Genomic DNA, 21,290 nt, shown 5'->3' on the forward strand with positions numbered 1-21,290 from the left:
TAAACTTTCTAATAGATACTACTGTCCCAGATTTAACAACCCTGTTTAACAATTGATATAGAGTGTTTACAGGTGGATCGTTCATTTTTCTAAACAAGGATAGTTGCCTCCAAAGATATCTAGCTTTAAGTGAAATGAGGATTGGGAACTGCCAATTCTTTCCACATTTTCCCCTGGACCACATTCAGGCTTAAACTCATGTCATGGGTACAAATGTCCAGGCCATACAGGAGGACCGGCTCACATTTTGCAAGATAAAATCACCTTATAGGTAAGAGCGAGAATTTACATACCCTGACCTTCAAGAATGTCATTTGTACCCTTAGTTTAATCGCTTTTTGCTCCAGGCTCAATTTCCACATCTTCAGGCTAGACCTATTAGTAACATTTTAGCCTAAATATGTTTTAGCCTGGACCTGCTCCACCTGATCCACCAACTATAGGATTTAATGGTTCTTTTCTTCATAACCACAATCGTTCCAGATTTGGATGCATTCAGGGAAAGATTATTTGCCATCGCATAGTGATAGAAAATGTCCATCTTTCTACGAAGGCCGCGTGGAGTGCGGTCAAAGAGAATAAAATCACCTGCAAAGGCCATCCACTCGATAGCCAAGCTCCCCAACCTAACCAGTGCAATGGAAGGGCCCTGCAACATGCCCTCCACATCGCACACATAGGTTGAAGAGTGTGGGCGCGAGAGCGCAGCCCTGCTTGACCCCAACTTTGGTATCAATGGCCTCAGAGAGAGTACCTTCCTGTGTCAAACGAACCCTGACCGAGGTATTCCTGTGCAACAGAGCCAAGAGTTGGACAGTCTTTCGAGGGAAGCTCATTGCTAACATTTTAGTCCATAGTCTTGCTCTGATAACTCCGTCAAAGGCATTGGAAAGGTCTAAGGATGCCATAAAATTCTCAACTATATTAGATTGATGGACCGTTATCTCTTAGGTGGGCCAGGATGTTCCCATTTAAGTTGGTTCCAAAACCCTCTCTAAAACCAACCTGAAATTTGCTAAAACAAGCATTCCACCTAATCACTTTGTTGAGATCTCTTAAAAGCAAAATACCAAAGACCTTACTAGCCGCATCTAAAAGTGCTATGGGTCTATAGTTCTGAGGATTAAGAACATCAACTTTTTTAAAAATGGATAGTACACTTTGAGCCCATGATTCTGGGATGATATGGGTTTTAAAGATATCATCAAATGGGTTTAAGCAAGTCGGCCCGTATTTCGGGCACTGCCTTTATGACAAACGGGGAAATGCCGTCCGGACCCGGCGCTCTGGACGGTTTAAGTTTGTTAATAGCCCAAGTAATATCCTCAAGATCCCAAGAACAATCACCCACTACCGGAGGACCCAAATCCATGTCCTGTTCCCTAGCAAAATTAGAGGGCAATTCAAATGTTTTCTTATAATAAGTATACCAAACCTCTGCTTGGATAGGGCAATCAATTCTGTCTTTAACAGGGGCAAGCGTGTTATTAACAGTAGCCCAAAATTTAACATCTCTGCCCTTACATAGGTAATACATCATCTGTTGGTGGTCTACAAGGTACTGATCCATTTTCAGGGACTTAATCAAGATTTTGTGTTTGTGGATGATTTTTCTTTTCCTAAGCTGCAATTCAGCAAAAGAGATGGGTAGCTTCTTCAGGATCCTTAGATCCCTGCATTTAATGAACTTGGATCTTTGGATTCTGGAGTCCCCACCCCTCCCCTTATGTCTCATCACCGCCTTATCACCCGTCCTAATTTTGTAGGCACTTGCCAACATAATATTATAATAGGATCCACCTAACGTGAGGTCCTCCTCCCTCGAAATTCGATGAGGCCAGGTTCAGGTTCTCGAGAATCAGGGCGTTAAATTTCATAATCTTTTTCTCTTGTTCCAAATAATCTTTCTCCCGTTGTTCGCTATATCTAGGCCCATAAACTCCGGTTTTATATGGAGATTCGGACATGACAAAGAAAGTGAAAAAAGTAGAGGAATATCATCGCCCAGATCTACTTTCATGAGTGTCAATTTTCCACATGCATGTTTCCAGCTATTGGAAACATAAAAAAAACAAACAAAAAAAATCAATCCTAGAACTATTACTTCCCCTTTTCCAGGAATGTTTCGGTAAATTCCAGTCTGAGGCGTGGTCTAGAAGTCCCAAATCCCAGTGTTCCGGGAGTTTATCCCACCATATACCGCTCAAGATTAGGTTGGAGCATTTTCGGGGTAACCCCACATTCCACATTGAACCCTCTGCACAGGAAGAGTTAAAATCTCCTCCCATGATAATACAATTTCCAAAGCCCTTCTCAAACCATCCTCCCAGAATTTCTCCAAGGGAATCCTCCACTATTTCGAGGATTGGATCTACATTATTCTCTCAAGATAAAACACCCAGGAGCCATTCACTCATAAAAATCACAATACCCTGTAGCCCCAGATTGCGGTCAACGGCAATAGTCAAACCACCACTAGGCCGCCCGGCTACCCCCCTAGACGCTAGTGAGGAGAAGGTATAGAAACCTTCTATGTACATTTCAGAAAGCATCATAGTTTCTTGGAAGAAATAAATGCGGGGGCAGGTGTAAATCTCGCCTTTAGTCAGAAAAGTATTCAAATGTGAGCCCCCACACGAATTCCAAGAAATAACCTCGATATTAAAACTGTTAGGAGCGCCCATTACCTTGTCTAAGGGTCTCTAAATTTTTAAGAACTGGTTGCAACCAAGACCAATCCTGGCCACTATTGAGAAGGCTAGAGATTAGGGCCAATGCTGGATCTGAATTGTCAGGTTTTTTAGTACCCAAATTAGCAATTTGTTCCATTTGGATGTTGGGCGGTTCCTTGTATTGTAAGAAACTATTGGCCTCTTTATCGTCCGCCAATGTAGACAGACCATAACCCAAAGAATTAAGATTTTTTTCTTGTGCACGCACCATATCTGCCACCATCACCGAGTGAAAGCAGCTTACCATTCTGTGATTGTTATAATTTGGTATGGAAATAGCGTCTATATCAGTTGTAATAGCACGCAATAAAGGAATTTTTTTAAACAAGTTTAATAGATTAGTTCTATTCAGACTGGCCAGTGAATCTGTCGTATTGTTATTGATCCAACCCAGTATCTTCCCTGTGTTGGTCGTGGAGAGGGGCTGTACCTGAACAGGCTGCATCTTAGCGTTACCTAAAAGTGATTTAGCTAATGCATTTCCTTGTGTGTCCTGAGTGGTAATGGTCTGTGTGTCTATGGGGCTTTCCCCCATGTTATTAAGTGTAGAGCCACTCCCAATCTCAGCCATAGCAATCAGCTCATTGGAAGAGGTAGTCTTGGTAGATAAAACTGGGGCCATTACTTGTGCACTGGGGATGATATTCATTTGTTGCGTACCTATAGATGTTCTGGCATGTTTAGTACTAGTTATTTTGCCAAAAGCTGTCATCTTAGTTTGTTTAGTTTGAGGGCGATCTTGACCGGTTCTCAATTGATTACCCTCTTGGATGTTGGGGTTAATATTTTTTTCTCCCCCAGATAGTGAGAATTTTTTAATAACCTCCCCGCTCCTGACCCTCTCCCCTATACAGGTCATTGACTGTCCCAATATCACTGGACTCTTCTTCAGCCGGAATATTTCTAGTTGCTTTAAAATTAGAATTCCTGCCTTTAATTTTTGTGTTGAGCACGTTTTTTTGAGCATCCTAGCCTGTTTTTTTTGTTTTATTCCGCCTATAAACAGGAGATTGGGGTGCCTTGTTAATACCATAGTTAGAAGTGTTGGTAGGGTGTTGGCCGGCAGGTTCGGACGAACTACCCGTTTCCAATACCGGGTCTGCTGGTATTTTCTCCATTTCTTTAGTTTTTTGTTTGCACTTTTGCCCCCTTTTGGGTGGTGTGTGTTGGATGATTGTAACATCATCACTGCTAATGTTCAAACATTCCCCCTCCTTTGAAGTTTCCATAACAAGCTCCTGGGCATTGGATGTTTCCGTATCTTGCTCTTGGGTACGTCCCCCTGTTGCTATCGCAATGGCATCCAAAAGAACAGATGGACTGTCAGGACAGTTCAGTTCATTTTCATAGTTATTATTGGTTTAGCTAGTTATTTTGCCTCCTTGACTTGGCAATTCTTGGTCCCTTAACCCCCTATCTGACAAGGTGGGGCAGTCCCCTGAGAGCATAAATTCTAACAGTTGTAATTTGGTTGCTAGCCTGATGCTTTGTTCCTCTCTATAATTGTCGCATTGATTTTGCTCTTTAATATTATGGTCATTATAGGTCTTACCCTCCACAAAGCCTTCTAAAAATGCCAAACGAGTAACTAATTGATTAAAGGCAGCTTGTTGACCTACCATAGAACCACCAAGCATCTCTTGGGACTCACCCATAGTTTTCAGAGCCAAATTTAAACTGATATGCAGGTTAGATAGAAGGGGTAGAAGATAATCTCTATCTTCCTTACCCAAAAAATGCTTTTTCTGTTTATCCTCATCTATAGATCGAATTTCTAGTATTGCCTGGTCGGGTTCCGTGGATCTGTCCACTGTCTCAGGCTGGTCACTACCATCCCTATCTTTATCCGTTTGAGTAATGCCAACCTTCCTATGTATATGAGTCTTCGGGGCCTCTAATGCAGGTATAGTGAGGCCTTTTTTGCTTTCCCTCTTGTTGTTTCCCCAACATAATAATATCTATAGTTTCTAAGAGTGCACCACTCGGCGCGCCCTCAGATAGACTCCTCGCACCCTTACCATTAGATAAAAGTCTCCCAGTTGACAGCTCTAAATCAATAATTTCTTTAAGCAGGTCTCCCATGGCATCAGCCATAAGCAAAAAGGCATCATCCAAGTCACCCCCCCCCATTGCTTGATTAAGATTATGAAGAGGAGGAATAGGAGTCCCTTTAGATTGTTCTCCCCAATTAGCATATTTGGACTGGATAGGGGCAATAGAACATTGCCTCTTATCCTTTTCGCCTTTGCCAAAAATAAAGACCGCAGGCGAAATGTGAGTGGAGTAGTTTGTACCAAATGGATATTTACCCTTGATATTTTCTATCGTGTTCCACCTTAATGAGTCTAAGACATTAACTTCCTTAGCTTTCATGTCCCTTAAATCGGCCTTTTGGAGGGGGGTAGATGCATGAAAGCGAACCACCTGAAGACATTCTTCATCAGCGAGTTCCTGTCTACAACCCGACTTGTCCCTACTACCCATAAATGCCTCTGTGTCTAATATGTCTGGATTTTCCACAATAGGAGATTGTTCCTCCAAAGCTGTTAAATTAATGATGGGGGGTCTCTCGATACTCACACCGGATACATGGTTAGCCCCTCCATCATTAGTAGTTTCAACAGGTAGATTATGGGCAACATTGTTTTCCATGGGGTCTATAGTGATGGGCTCTTCGCACTCCAATGGAGAGATCAGCTGTACTTCTACCACCTTGTTCTCTAGGCTCTCAACTGTTTCAAACACACTTCTAAGTGCTGGCATATTCAATTTGATCAGCTATACAAGAAAACCCCCTAAAATTAAAAATCTGTAAAGTAGAATAGTATAGAATACAATATTAAAAAAGTCGTCTACCCAGCCAGAGGAGAGTATAACTTGCAGCCTCTGGAATGTGGATGGGAAAGTAAAAAAATTGCAGAAGAACAAACAGAAAAATCCCTAATTGTCCGGCATACTTAGCCCGTAAAAAATAGACTGTAAGCTGTAGTGTATCAAAAAATATATAGTATCAGTTTATTTAGTACAGTATCAATTCAAAAAGTAAAAGTAAAAAACATCAATAGACCCAAACACATAGAACACAGTGGAACAAATAAGTGGTTTGCGTAATCCCTCATCTTTTAATGCCCCTTCCCATTCATTCTCACCGGCGTCTTTGGTGTTTGAACCCCAGGTTCTGACGGAGGTGAAAAAATTGGAAAGCCAGGAGAGGTCCATCAACTCTAACTTTAACAGTACTCAAAGATCTCTCACTATGAAATTGGCTAAAGAGAGATCTTTAGTGATCAGACAAGCAGACAAACGTGGGGCAATTGTTTTGATGAATCGGTGCGGCTATATTGCTGAATGTGATAGATTGTTAACTGATGAAACTTGTTATCTACGTCTCACAGAGGATCCATCTAAGACACTCACAGAGGCCATAAAAGAGAAAGTTCAAAGTGCTTTTGAATAAGAAATGATCAGCAGACAGGAATATGAATATCTTACCAGGGAAAATAGGAGATTACCGGTATTTTACATCTTACCTAAAATCCACAAGGATTTGGTGCATCCCCCAGGTCGTCCTATCGTGTCTGGGGTAACTATTTTGGAACCATTGTCCAAATTTGTCGATTTTTATCTAAGACCTTTTGTATCCAAGATGCAAAGTTACCTCAGAGACACGACAGATGCCATTGTGAAGATAGAAAATCTACCTTTTGTACATGGCCAATCCCTTCTTATTAGCCTGGATATTCAGTCACTTTACACTATGATACCCCAAAAAGCCACGCTAGAGGTCACAGAGGAAACTTTGTTGGGCAGACAAGATGGGCATCCAGTAACAGTTTCATTCTGTGGTGCACTGAATTTGCACTTACTCAAAAAAAAATTTAATTCAAGGAAAGTATTTCCAAAAAATTGAGGGGACCGCGATGGGTGCAGCCATGGCCCCTAACCTGGCCAACCTATACGGGGAGTTCTTTGAAAAATCCATCATATACCAAGCCACCAATCCTTTTTTCCATCAAGTGAGGAAATGGCTTCAGTATATTGACGATGTGCTCATTAACTGTGACGGGTCCTTGGAAGAGGCCAATAGCTTTGTAGACTGGTTGAATTTACAAAACCATTTTTTGAAATTCACTAAATGTATCAGTGAAAGCTAAATCAACTTTTTGGACATTACCATCTTTCATTCTATGGAGACTCTGAAAGTTAGACTTTTCAGTAAGACTACTGACAAGAATGCCCTCTTTAACTTTAACAGTCATCATGCTAAACATATGAAAATGAATCAGCCCTTCGGGCACTTTCTTAGGTTAGAGGAATAGTAGTGATAAGGAAGACTACTGCAAGAATGCTTATATTTTGACTCAAACTTTTGGCCAAGGGAAATCCTCCACATGTGATCAGAACGGCTTCCAAGAGGGCTTATAATAACAATCGGGAAGCTTTGCTAGAAAAAACTCAGAAAGACGTTACCGAGATTGGGACTGTGTTTGTGAACACGTATTCCAATCTGTATTATAAAATCAAAACGATTGTTAAAGCTTGGAAGAAAACGTATCATGGCAAAAAAGTGCTACCACCACTGGTCGCATTTAAGAAGAGCCAGAGTTTACGTAATATGCTAGTCCGCAATGACATAACTGATACTCCGGTGAAACAAGTACGACAAACCACATTGTGGGGTTTCCCAGATGTTAAGGGTCACTTCCCCGTGTGGGAAAAGCAGTATGTGTGCTCAGAGAGAAGAAAAAAGGACTCTTCAAATTCTACCAGATTTGGTATGGAATCTCAATGAAATGACAAATTGTAACACTTAGAATGTCATATTTGATCATGTGCCCTTGTGGTTTACAATATATAGGCAAAACAAATAGAATGTGCCGAGTACGAATGATTCAACATCGTAGTTGTATTAAGAATAAAATAACTACAGCTCCATTGGTCAAGCATTTTTTGGAGAAAGAACATCCACATACAGATTTTTCATGGCTTATATTGAAAAAGATAAATGGTGTCAGTAAACAAGAGAACAAAAGATGATCTTTAAATTACAGAGTCACAAAGTGGGTTTGAATGAGGCAATTGATTGGCATTGCGTCAATTTGATTTGAGTAGTCCTTGTATCGTGTTCATTTCTAAAATCATACGCCAATTGCTGTAAGCTTATGTAAATCTTTGATGTGTCATTTGTTAAGCTTCTGTAATTTTTGGACGCGACCCACATTTGTGCAAGAAGATTTCTGTATGAGCATTTTTATATGACAGTACCCTCCCGGTATTTAATATTCCATTGTTATACCTGTGGTACGGTTCTTCTTATGTTTTTCTTATGTGTCATTTAATTTACTCTGTGAAATGCTTAGATGTGAAGAACTTAAGCATAGACATTTTGATTGTGCCTGCAGCATTAATAGCATCATCTGTTTTTGTCTTTGTAGGCTGCTTCAATCTGTATCATGGGCTCGCTCCTTTGACTGTGACCCTTCAGATAGTATCCGATCTCGCCCGGTTTCATTATAATGCCCATTACTTGTTCTTCAGCTCCCTTTGTTATACAGTCATGGCGGAGGAATTTTCTAGTCCTTCGTTTGTGACCAGGACTTTGAATTTAATGGGCGAGGCTGTTGTCCATGTTGATTGCCGGCCGCGCTTCCGGGTTTGGTACTGACTTTTGCGGGTCTGATTGTACGGACGTGGTGTGGATTTTGCTGCCGCTTTATTTTGTAGGTGCACTGCGCGATTTTCCTTGCCTTGCTTGCGCAGCGTTTAGTGTGTGTTACACTGGAGCCACATTACGTATTTTTTTACGGACACTTAATGTCGGTTTTATGATGCCGTGAGTGTGCTGACATTTTCGTTTCGACTCTTCCACCCTGAATGCCTTCGACAAGTGCTGCATATGGGAATAAGAGCACCATGTTTATATTAATTTTTCAGAATACAGACATTTTCTGGTTTTTCAATCCCATGACATAGGTGGTGAACTGCCTATATGGCACATAAGGGTTGTGACCGTGTATTATAGCTTGTTTGTAATCTAGGCATGAAATAAATAAGTTTACTGGTGTTGTTTGTGATTTTAGGCGATGGTCTCACGAACTTTTGGATATCCTGCCGTGTGTGACTGGTTGAATCTTGAACTCCATATGATCTCCCATGATTCCAACATTGGGAGTCTAGCTCTTTTCTACTGAAGGTAATGGATGGGAACAAGTGTTTTCCTTATTTTCACCTTAGATAGAAGGTAGCCTTCACTCGTATTAACAGCGAGTTGTATGTTTTTTTTGTGTCTGCATTTTCCTTGACTGAATATTGGGGCGAACTTCATGCGCCCGTTATAATAAATAGATGCACCTAGTGATTGGCGTATTGGGCGTAGCTTTAATTGCCAGCACATCATTGAAGAAATTACACAGTGAAGGTCATTTTTTGGTTCATTTTTAGAACTGAAAGTGAGGTAGATGTTATTTGTTTGGTCTTACCTTTGGTTCCTCTTACGACAGAATTTTGTACTGTAGCATGGGGGCATATGTATTTAGTATTCTTTTGACCCGATCCTCAAATATTCTTCCCTCTCTTTTTGGATTTTAGGTACATCTATTCTTGAGATGTGAAAACTGACCCATGATACACAGTGTTGAAGCAGTCTACAGCATAGTGTACAGAAGCTTTCCCCTAAAGAATGTTCACCCGTTTGAGGCTTTTGGAAGAACAGAAACATGTTGGGAATTTTTAAAACACATGTAGAATGTTTATTGTTTTAGTTATTTGTCTGTTGTGTTTGTTGAATCACTTTAGGAGTTTTTAGACGATAGTTCGAGGTATTAGGTTATTTGTTCCACTGTGTTCTATGTATTTGGGTCTATTGATGTTTTTTACTTTTTCTTTTTGAATTGATATTGTAATAAATAAACTGATACTATATATTTTGATACACTAGAGCTTACAGTCTATTTTTTACGGACTAAGTATGCCGGACAATCAGGGATTTTTATTTTGGATGGAAGGGTCCAGTAAAATTATCGTTTGTATAATCTATCTCCTTTATAGAAATATATTATCATCCCCTGCAGGTGGAGATAGATTTCTTTGTGCGAGTAGGGGTACTTTATCACCTATTTATAACACAGAACAACAAACACAAACCCACTTCTTCAGAATATTTAGCATAATAAATTCCTTGAGAATAGAACACAACCCAATAGTAAAAGATTGTGGGTTAAAATATACACCAATGCTAAAATCACAAGTATGGAAAAGGGATTGGGGAGGGGGGGAAGAAACTTGCAACCCCTAAGTAGGATTAAAGGTAAACAGGACAGTTAGAAAGCAATATCAGCAAAATATATACGACATTCAGAAGGTGCCAAGTGCAATAAAAATGAGGTCAGTGATATATGTAATACAATTGCACTATCTTGGGAACGCCTGATGGCTTGAGGAGCAGCCTTAGTCCGTCTCTCCTCCCCAATGTCCAACTAAACAAGGGATTTACCAAGAAATGATCACTCCTTTTGAGGATAGATGAACGTACGAGTCCCAGATGGCAACTATAAAAGGATTAAAACCTGGAGGTCAGCAGTAATGGGACAGTACCTGGGATCAAAGAGCTTCTCCGCAGTCTCCCAGTCTAAAGTCTGGCAGACCAAAATCAAATGCTTCTAGCAGGAATTGGTAGAAATTGAAATCTTGCCACAACAATGTCTTTGCACACCACCTCCTTATGTATGCAGGCTGTAGCAGGGTCTGCGGCTCATACCTCCTCCGAGACCAGGAGCCTCCCAGAGCCAAACAGCAGAATAACAGTAGTAAAGATGCCAGACCCTTGTCTCTGCTGTGGGCTTAACGCTGCAAGGGTGGTTGGGCCAGCAGTATATGCACAATGATGGTCACGTGATCAGTCACGTGGCCGCAGCATTGTCCGCCTCCTCCAGGAAGCAATTCCACGTCAGTTCACAGCAAGAGCTCAAGACCGCTCGCAATGCTGTAGTAAATTATATAATTGCAGGCAGAATACACGTACGCCCAAGAGAGCGTTCCTTTCAGCACTGATCAATACCAGGTGGCTTATTGGTCCCACCAACTCGTAGAGAGAAGTCGTCCTTGCAGGGGCTTCTCTGTCGATGCGAACTTGGCAAGTAGACACTGCAGCAGGGCTTCACCAGGCAAACCAATGGTCCAGGAGTTGCAGTAGGCGTCCTCTTCAAGTTCTTCTTCGGTTCCTTCGTCCAGTGGTCGACTATGCCTTCCAAACCAAGAGACACACCTTTTATTCAGTTCTCTCTCATTCATTCCAGCCTAGCGGTCACTCACCCAGCAGGGTGGCTGTCCTTGCCGTACAGTCAGCCAGCCAATCACCGCAGAGTGCATACGGATCTCTTAGGAGACTAAGCACAGGGAGTTTCGGGCACCTCCCTCACTTCCTGCCTACCCCAGACACTCTGGAGACAGAGGCGGGTTTCTCTCAGAAACCCCACCAAAGACGAAATTAACAGAGACCAAACCTGTTTTGGCGCGCAGAGAAACTCTCTAGAAGGACTGTTTCACAAAGACCCGGCGAAGAAAGAATACCAGGCACCATTTTAGCAAAGATGGCTGGACGCCATTTTGAAAAAGATGGCTCCTGCGGTTACTTTACCGGAGCCGGGAACGGTTGCGGTAAATAAACCAAGGTAGTTTAAAACAAAACCACTGCCACTAGCCAGTCAACTGAGGAATGGGTAATGTTACATGAACATTTAGACACAGGGGATACTAAGTAACCCCTCCAGCACTCTATTGCAAGATGGGGGGTGCTGGGTCTAGCAAGCACAATGCTAAGTAAAGTCAATTTCACATTACTGCTCTGGGAAACAGTAGTTGATACTAGAGAAGGTATTTAAACCTTGGGAAATCTGGAAGACTTCCCTGTAGCACTGCACTGAAGGTGCTTTGTGACAACTGTAAAAGATGATGCCTATGGAGTTGGCTGGACTCCATAACCAAAAAGAAACAGTGTATAAAATCACATTAAAATACATGAGAGAGTGAGAAAAAGGGTCTCACTCTCTCCACGTAAAAAAAAAAAAAAATCAAGTCCTCAAAAACCAGCAAAGTTGCTGGGGGTCTCTAAGGTGGAGGGAATTAGCACATTTTTGAGAATTCTCCATAACAGCGGGAAAGGGTGGGAGGTTGGAACGATGGAGGAGAGGTATGGAGAGTCGAGGGAGATGGCCAGTCGCCCTTTCTGCGTTTTGTGGGTTTGGCTGCCAGAGAGGTGTGAGATGGTAGGAGGTTCAGAGGGAGAGGCAGATGAGGCAACTCTTTTAGAAAGGGCGAACATGCTACTTTCAGGGAAGGGAAAGGGTATGAGGGGGCGGGTCTGTGGGCGGTGGTCGAGTAGGAGCTGATGGAATGGGAGAGGGCGGGATTGGGATTAAGGTCAGAGTGTATCGTAGGTAAGGATGGGGGAGGCAGGCTGTGTGGAGTTTGAGGGCTGCAGTTGTCTGAAGGATAGTGCAGTTGTGGGGGTGCCAGGTTTTCGAGGGAGACATGTCAGGGTTGAGGCAGTGTGGGATTGAGGAAGGGTCATGGGGGAGATATGGAGCTGTGCACGAGTGGGTGAGTGAAAGTGCGGGTGTCAGAAGGGGGTTGGCAGTGGCAGGGTGGGCTGAGGAGGGGGGTATTGGTCTGGGGGTGGGGTGGGGGGGAGCGTTAGGGAGAATTCTCAAAAAATGTACCAATTCCCTTGACCTTAGAGACCCCGAGGAACTTTGCTGGATTTTGAGGACTTAATTCTTTTTCCTGGACAGAGTGTGACCCTTTTTCCCACTCTCTCATGTATTTTGAGATGTGTTTTACCTCCGTTTTCTCTTTGGTTATGGAGTCTAACCAACTCCATAGGCATCATCTTTTTTGATTGTGTCACACAGCACCCTCAGTGCAGTGACACAGGGAAGCCCTTCAGGCTTTCCCAAGGTTTACTCTGGGATAAACTACTGTTGAAATTGACTTTACTAGTCTTTTATATTCCTAGACCCATCACACCCTATCTTACAATAGAGCGCTGGAGGGGTTACCTAGTATCCCCTGTGTCTAGAAACTCATGTAGCAGTCGAATGCTACCCTTTCCTCTCAGAATGGATGGTGACAGTGGTTTTACAATGAGGACTGCAAACTTTTCGTAGCTCAGGTAACGGTAAATCACGGAGCCATGTTTTTCAAGATGGCGTCTGAGACCCCCTTGTGAAAACAGGTCCTGGTCTTCTTTTTTCGCCATTTCTTTGTGGAAAGTTCCTACTAGAGCTTTTCTCTGCACGCCAAACCAGGTTTGGTCTCTTTGTTCATTCGCCTTGGGCAGGCTTCAGGAGTGAAGACCGTTTCTGGCACCCAAGTGTCTGGGGTGGGCAGGAAGTAAGGCAGGTGCCTGAAACTCGCTGGGTTCAAGTCTCCAAGGAGACCCAAATGCACTCTGCGGTGATTGGCTGGCTGACTGTCCGGCAAGGAAAGCCACCCTGCTGGGTGAGTGACAGCTATGCTGGAATTAATGGGAGAGAACTGAATAAAAGGAGAGTCTCTTGGCTTGGAAGGCAGAGTCGACCACTGGCCGAAGAACATGAAGGACACCTGCTGCAACTCCTGGACCGTTGGTTTGCCCGATCAAGCCCTGCTGCTGTGCTGAAACTCCAAATTCGTATCGACAGAAGCCCCTGCAAGGACGACTTCTCCCCTTGAGTTGGTGGGACCAATCAACTCCAAAGTAAGCACACAGGACATTCTCTCTGAGCTGGTTGCATTTCCACAGAGTTGCTGCTGGAAACCGAAACGCCAGGGAGAGGAACACCAGTTTGTGTGCGTTGCTTTTAAGTTGGCCAAGAGCTCCAGGAAGATCCTGCGGACTCCTAGGAAGCAGGACTGACCGAGCCTTAGCCACCTCAACAGAGTGCTGGACCCCAGAAGCAAGGAAAGTCCATCTCGACAACCAGAAACCGCAGTGTTGCTATTTGCGGTGGTTGCGAGGAGCTGAAACGCCACTTGTTTGAAGATTGCTGGTTGCAAGCAGTGACCGTCCCATTGCAGTGCATTGCAGAGTCCGCAGAAGTCCTCCCTCTTGTCCCTATGACTGAGGCCCAGGAACAGTGAGACCTGCAGAGCTGCACAGGAACAGGAGTCATCTGCTGCACTTTTTATTCATACCAAAGGTACTGTAAAGTCTAAGAGAACTTACCTCTTGTTGTAGAGTTGCTTGCATCTTCTACTATTCACAAGTCTAACAGCTTGTGGCCCGTTTGATTCTACTTTGCTTCAAAGACTTCTAAAACATTGTGCAAAGACTTGTTCTACTTACCTGCAAAGAAGTGCTTCAGCTCATATAGACTTTTGCCCATCGACTTTGGCTTAGCCTGTTCCACTGAATGACTCTTATTGGGGGATCTGAAAGTATTTGCCTATTTAAGATTATTTGTGGTCTAATTATGATTAAGATTGTGTTTGTACTAATAACCTTTTCCTTTGACCTACTCCTACATGATTCTAAATGCAACAGTGATATATTAATGTCCCCAGCACCCTAGCTATTGAAGTCACCTGAGGGTGTAGGTTGTGTCTGTGGGCCATCCCAAAAGGGTACTTCCTGAATTAGAAATATTAAGAGTGTGTATTTTGTGACGTATATTTGAGTGTTACGGTTATATTGCTCCCTTCTGAAGAAGACTTATTCTAACTGACTGATAAATTAATAATTGTTTATTCAAGAAACCTTGTGTGTAAGTGTTTATTTGAATACTTATCACTGTGAATCTCTGTGTAACTCCCCTACAGTTCACACGGACCCCTCTTTAGATAAGCCTGGCTGCTCATCACGCTACCAAAACTATGTAGTACAAGTTTATACCAAAGGTTGGGTTTCCTATACCTGTATTCAGAGTTGTTGTAGTGTTCCCAAAGGGTACTGCAAACAAACTTTGCCTAACACAATGTTGCGCCGCCTTCAGTAACAATTCGTTATACTGTAGTTGGTTGTCAATAAGTCTGCAACTGGCTGGTCCTGATGGTCTGGTGACTACTATATAAATGTCATCATCATAGTACTGGTCCTGGCTATAGAGGTCCCCCTGAGACCCTGTTTGGTCGTCATAATATGAGTCTTGAGATGGGTCTTGGTATCGAGTGATGTCTTGGGATGCCGAGACTGGAATGCCTAGAGCAGAGGAGCTGTGCTGTGGCTCAAGGTGAGACTTTTTGGCACGTGGTGGCTGTGCTGATGCCCATGGCTGTGAGGTATCTCTGAGTACTGTTAATTGATCTGGGTGTCTGTCCATGAAGTCCACGAAACAGGACATTCTCCCTAAGATTTTGTTAAATTGTTCTGGAGCAAAATGACATTCTGGTGGGAAGCCCGAGATGACGGGGCCCTTGGGAGGGGTGACATCCTTAGTAGGGGTGTTTTTTGTGGGAATGCCATCTTTATGGCGGCGCATAGCCCCAGAGAGGGTATCTAAGGGAGTAGAAGACTGCCTGGGTGTCCTTGGGGGTTAAGGGCGTCGACTTTGTTTTTTCTGCGACCATGCCTTTAGTATAGAGGAGGTAACATGTTTTTCAATTAGCGTTTGTTTTTGGCGCTTTTTTAGGAGACACTGAGATGCCTATCGAAACCTGTTCTTTGGCGCGCGAAATTAGGGCCTTTTTATATGCGGTTTCCGAACCGACCTTCACTTTCGGGAACTGTCATTAGGCTAAAGCGTGCACGATGACCCAGCGGACAGTGAGGAACCTGAGGCTTAATACCCGGTCACTGAATGGGCCTTGATGGTGTCTTCGAGAGTCACCCGTGGGCTATGTCCTTAGCGTGTTTGTGCTGGTGTGTGCCGTGGCCGCTGGGTGTCTTCTCTATCACAGGACCGCCGGCCTGCTTCTCGGAGTCAGGGCCTGCACTTGGGGTCTGTACAGATCCCGATTGCCCTCAGCATCACTCATGACTCAAACTACCCTTGCTGGAGTCTTCCCTCACGTCTATGAAAGCCTCGGCATGCGTAGCGTGAGCGGCCCAGCATTTCATCCGCCGATCTTTTAAGGTCCTTGGCCAGAAAAGTTGACAAGATTTACAGTGCTTTTCGGCGTGATCGCTTGGGAGACAGTGGTTGCACACTCGGTGTGTGTCTTTCCACGGAAATTTACGATGGCAGGAGGGCCACAATTTAAACAGGGCAGTTGGGTGAAAATAACAGAAAGGGGATAATGAGATAAACAGTCTCTTAAAGGAGTCAGTATAGAGAACCTCACCCCTCTCTCTGTACTGTAATGGGCTGAAGCCCAGAGCGGCCCGTACGGACGTCTGGGCATCGATCGATCAGTCGCGACGCTGTGGGTGTTCGTCAGGAGCCGTCGAGTGGATGAGCATTCGTGTGGCGAGGCGAAAAATAAAGGAAAGGAAGAAATTCTAACAATATAACTTTGGTAAACCAAAAGCATCCGCCTAGAAGAGAACTCTGCATTTGCGACCGACTTCGATGGCAGAAAAAAAAAAAACAGGCGCGACCACGCGTGAAGGACCATGGGTACAGTACACGCCACACTAGGGATAGTATTACTAATCCCACCCCATCGACGTACTTTTTCCAATTTCGAAAACAAATCTTGTAATACTCCACGACTTCAACTAGATGTCGGACTATGCAGAGCATGTGATCTAAGCAGATCCACAAGCTCCAATAAATATTTTATATTTCAATGGCAGTTATAAAATGAAGTAGCCACCTAAGGGTAAGCAAGATTCCCTATATCGAAAATGGTAGCTTTTGGCCAAGACAATTTAATGCTATAAAGCAGTAGCCATGAGGCCGACTCAAAAATCAATAATACTTGGAACAATCCTACCATTGAAAACGCACATGAGATTTAACCCTAAAAGATCACAAAATAAGACTAGTCAAGTTTAGCTGAAGGATGTATTTTTGTTACGTACCATTTTCAGTGACTGCGAGAGTCTGGGCATCACCACTTCCACAGGACACATCAACAACCTTTAAACCCTTAAGTCCAGTTACCAGCATTGGGTTAGACTGGTCTTCACTAGATCCTAGGAAACAAAAAGCCAACAATTGATCGTATTAATTTTCAAAAGGGAGTAAAAAATAATTAATTAGGCAAAATTATATTAACAGTGTACTTTGCAGCTATAAACTATCAACTACAATGGTTAATGCTCTAGGCCACCAACAGTTAGCCTGAATAATAAATACGGTAAAAGGCATCCCCAATAGCATTCAACATATATCCTAAAATGGCCAAACATCTGCTGAAACTCATACATTTTCAGAGCATATTCAAGTCTTGAAAATATGTACACATTTGTAAGAAATACCAAAAGCATTTCTTCTTTTTTTTCCCCAGAAAAATGAACTAACTTGAAAATCAGAGTAACTGTTTTCCAAACAATGGCAGCATTCCCAGGTCACTGCTGTGTGTGGGAAAGGGCAAATTGGCCAAATCCTCAGCATATTCATTAGCTTCATCACTTTTAAATGTTTTCTTAATCATAGTCCTCCTCAAAATAAAAGGGCAACCACACCAGGAGTCAAGAAAGTAAAAGGACTCCCTATTCACACTTTAGTGCCAGTGGAAATGCTGTCAGAATGCTTGCCACAAGGACAAACTTCTCTTCATTACGCCAAGTTAAACATGTTTAGATCTTCTGGTTCCCCCTCCCGGTCCAGATCCTGAGTTAGTTGTCTGTCTGTCTGTCTGTCTGTCTGTCTGTCTGTCTGTCTGTCTGTCTGTCTGTCTGTCTGTCTGTCTGTCTGTCTGTCTGTCTGTCTGTGTTCGATTTTTGTGTGCCATGAGGCCTATGGGCATGTGGCGCCTAAGAAGAAATGAATAATAATAATATTCACAATTTGCAAAAGTAATGTCTCCCTTCAAGTTTGCTCCGTTCACCTACAAGCATCAAAATGAGAAGCAGCTCCTGGATATCACACATGGAACAATAAGCAGCAACCACAGGTGGAAAATAAGGAGCTTGTACAAAACGAGTTGCAAATCAAATTTTCACAGGATATGCACATTCTAGAACATTTTCTCAACGTTGAAGCGGACTCATTAGGCTTTAAATGCATTACGCATGTGTCCTCCTACAAGTAAAAAAAAATACCAAACACAGAGTTAACGTCACGTGTGTATGCCAAGAGTTGGCAAATTGTGTGAAAAGTAGCTCCAGGTAGCTATTGGAGTTATAATAACCATGCTCCATCAGGCACGAAGCAGGAGCTACATAGCTCTCAGCTCCTGGCAATTTCAAACCCTGCCTTATATATGTACGATGGTTAAGCAACCAAGGACTAACTTTACCAAAGGTGGAAATAATTCACAGTAACGGGATCATTATTGTGAATAAAATATTGTTTAAATAACTTTGGCGGTTATTGAAGAATGGTATTGGCTCATCTTTGGAGCCAAGACCCCTAGGAAGGAGAGCAGTGTTTGGTAAGATTTTCATATTCGTGATAAATCTTCCTGACCTGTGTCAACCCCAGAAGTATTTGCTCTGGTAATTAGTTTACCTTGGCCCTTTTTACCCTCTCTCACCTAGTCTTATTCTTTTTATGGGTGACCTTATTATGTCTCTCGTAGCGTATGGTTGGAGTTATAGTTTCCTATAACGTTTGGAGTTGGGCTGGGTTGCCTCTTTGGGCTCCCCTTTTAATTTCTCTTTAAAGTACTTGGGTGATCTACTGTTCCCAAGTAGTAAAGACGCATTTTCATCCCGTTTACATTTTGTATAAGTGAGCCAGCACACCCCACATTACGTGGCGTGCTATCTACTCTGTTAGTTACCTGGTAAAAACGTTGTTACAATTACAAGTTTACTTGAACGGCTGTTGGCAGTGGTTTTACCGTAATGACTTAGTCTATTACTCGCAAGCTGTTAATTCAGCCTCAGTAAAGCACAGAAGGACCACAATATTTTGGAAATGGTGGGCTCCTTTTTTGCCATTTGAGTGCTTGCTATTTCTGAGGTATTCCCCGGACATTCTAGGGGACAACTACCTCAGTGGAAGTTTTGTCTTCGGCGTGAATCCCCACCCAGGCTCCAGAGTGTCTGAGAAGGCAGGAAGCGAGGGAGGAGTCCGAAACTCTGCAGCCCTTTGCGTTACCTTTCCTGAGAGGAACCAGGATTTGACAGCTAGACCACCCATTGCTGTAAAATGCAGGGAAAGATTGCAGAAGTAGTGCTGCAAGTTCCTGACAAATACTCCGAACCTGGAAGCTGCTGACAAGTCGACCATTGGAGCTGAAACTGAAGAGGAAGATTATGAAGAAAGGGTGTATGTATTGATTTCCAGCGACCAGAGAGCCTGCTGTGTAACCAGAGCCTGATTTAACCCTTCCTTGCAATCGACCTGGGGGTCCAGAACGCGCGCCATACTAGACTCAAGAATAACGGTCTTCCTAGACCAAAGCCATCCAAAACTTTAGTGGCCACCTCCTGGCTCTCTAGAGACCCGATTCGAATCCCTGAAGTCCCCTCACCAGAGTGCAGGACCGGGTGAGTGAAGAGAATCCAAACGGCGATAGTCATTCTTCATCTGGCTTCTGTAAAAAGGTGCCAAATCCACTGAGCCGCGATAATCCATGAAATATCCATTGCTGGAAGCTTCCTCCGATGACTACTGCAAGTTCTCATCCAGTGTCTAGTTCTGTCGTCTCCAGACCGAGAATCCAGGGACCGGGTCCTGTGCTGCTGCATCCTTAAGGCATCCATCCAGAAGCTCTTTGTTTCTCCCAAGGGCTTGGGTAATACTTACCTTATGTCTGGTGTGCATCCCATGAGGCTGAGTGGGTGATTTGTATGGTTGGGAGTTCGCCCATACCACTTGCCTCAGCCTAATGTTGGAACACATAGGGAGCCTTCTCAGAAGTCCTCAAGCAGTAACTCTGAAAGTGAATATTTACTTGTTTAAGAAGATCGCCTACGGAACTGACTTTCTTTCAACTGAAACCTCTCTCGTACTGTTAGGCAGAGCTTGTATGCAGTACCCGCTGGGAATACTACACACAACTATGACTACAGGTGTAAGCAAACCAACCTTTGGTATAAGTCTGTACTACACAGTTTTGGTAGCAGGGCTGAGCAGCTAGGCTTATCTCAAGAGGGGAATGTGAGCAGTAATGATGTTACACATAGGTCTACAATCACAGGTGTTCAAATAAACTCTTACACTCAAGGTTTCTTTGATAAATACTTATTAATTTATCTGTCAGTTATAAAACATTCATAAGAAGGAGGCAATTCTATAACACACAAATCTACTTCAATACTATTTCAGAATACTTTTCAAGAGGAGTAAAAGGCAAAGATTATTAGAACATGAAAGGTTACAATTATTCTTAGACAATGCAAAGACGGAGTTCACCAGAAGAGTCAATATAGTAGGCTAGGCCAAAGTCAATGGGCTAAAGTCTTGGATAGCATAAAGTGGTTCCGGTAAGTAAAGGGTAAAGTCTCGGCACAAGTTCTCAGAAGTAGTTTGTTAAAAGAAGAATCTTATGTTGGGTCACAAACTGATAAGGCCTGCGAGTTGCAAAAGTTTCAAGCACTTTCACCGCAAGTACTCTCAGTCTCGTTTCACGGTTCCTTACAATGAAGAAAAAGATGCAACTGGTGACTTCTGCTCCTGGCAGTTCCTGCAAATATCGCTGTTCCTGTGACTCAGTCGTCGGGGACAAGAGGGTGGACGTCGGGGGACTCCTGCACTGCACTCGGACTGGTAAAAAAAAAAGCTTGCAACTGGCAAACTTCAATTCCAGTGGCTGTAAGTAACACACACAAGCTGGTGTCCCTCTCCATGGTCCTATGGTTTCCAGCAGCAGATCTGAGGAAATTCAACCAGCTCTGAGATGGGTATCCAGGTGGCTTACTTTGGAGTTCATTGGTCCCACCAACTCAAAAGGGAGAAGTCGTCCTTTGCAGGGCTTCTCTGTCGATGCGAACTTGGCGATCCGGACCTGCAGTGTCCCCACCAAAGGCAAAAAAATACACACAAACACCCACCTACACCTAAAAAAAGAAGGGGGGCCACACGTTGGTACTTGGGTGCCCCTTTTGTGCACACAGAGTCTATGGGCATAGCCTGCAGACGAAAAATCACACAATAGGTTGTAGAACACGTCCACTGCCACCTGCTATAACTAGCACATTGTGTAACTAAAAAGTCAAAGGGGCAGAGAGAGAAGGGGATAGTAGGTATCCCTTTGGCACTCCTCATGAGGTGGTGTGTGCCAGTCTCTCAGACTATCAAGTTTTGCAGAGATGTGAAGTGTTTCTCTATCGCGAAGAACTGTAGTTACGCTAGGATAAAGAAAATCATCTCAAAGGAGGACCCTAACTGTCCCCAGCAACACTGACCCCAAGGAGCTGTTAGGCAGAAACCTGTGCAGTTCCCTTAGGGACCACTGCAAAAGATTTAAGACTACAGGTGTTGGCAGTAAACCCACTTGGTAGCAGTCTGTACCACCCAGATTTACCTGGTAGCTGTGGCTGAGCAGTCAGACTTCCCTCAAGAAGAGTTAGGCAGTATGCAAAGT

At 43.4% G+C, this 21,290-nt stretch overlaps 1 protein-coding gene across 4 annotated transcripts in view; it reads right to left on the reverse strand.

Annotated features, from left to right (window-relative positions):
• The window catches only part of HERC2 (HECT and RLD domain containing E3 ubiquitin protein ligase 2), a 2,956,340-nt gene that overhangs the window by 2,497,283 nt on the left and 437,767 nt on the right, over positions 1–21,290 (reverse strand). For all 4 annotated transcript variants that reach the window (XM_069636605.1, XM_069636607.1, XM_069636603.1 and 1 more), the window contains exon 14: positions 16,672–16,785. In XM_069636605.1, coding sequence (XP_069492706.1) covers positions 16,672–16,785 — 114 coding nt within the window. The remainder of the gene's footprint in view (positions 1–16,671; positions 16,786–21,290) is intronic.

The sequence above is a fragment of the Ambystoma mexicanum genome, chromosome 7p (assembly GCF_040938575.1).
Source record: "Ambystoma mexicanum isolate Mex_15411 chromosome 7p, UKY_AmexF1_1, whole genome shotgun sequence".
Classification (NCBI taxonomy): domain Eukaryota; kingdom Metazoa; phylum Chordata; class Amphibia; order Caudata; family Ambystomatidae; genus Ambystoma; species Ambystoma mexicanum.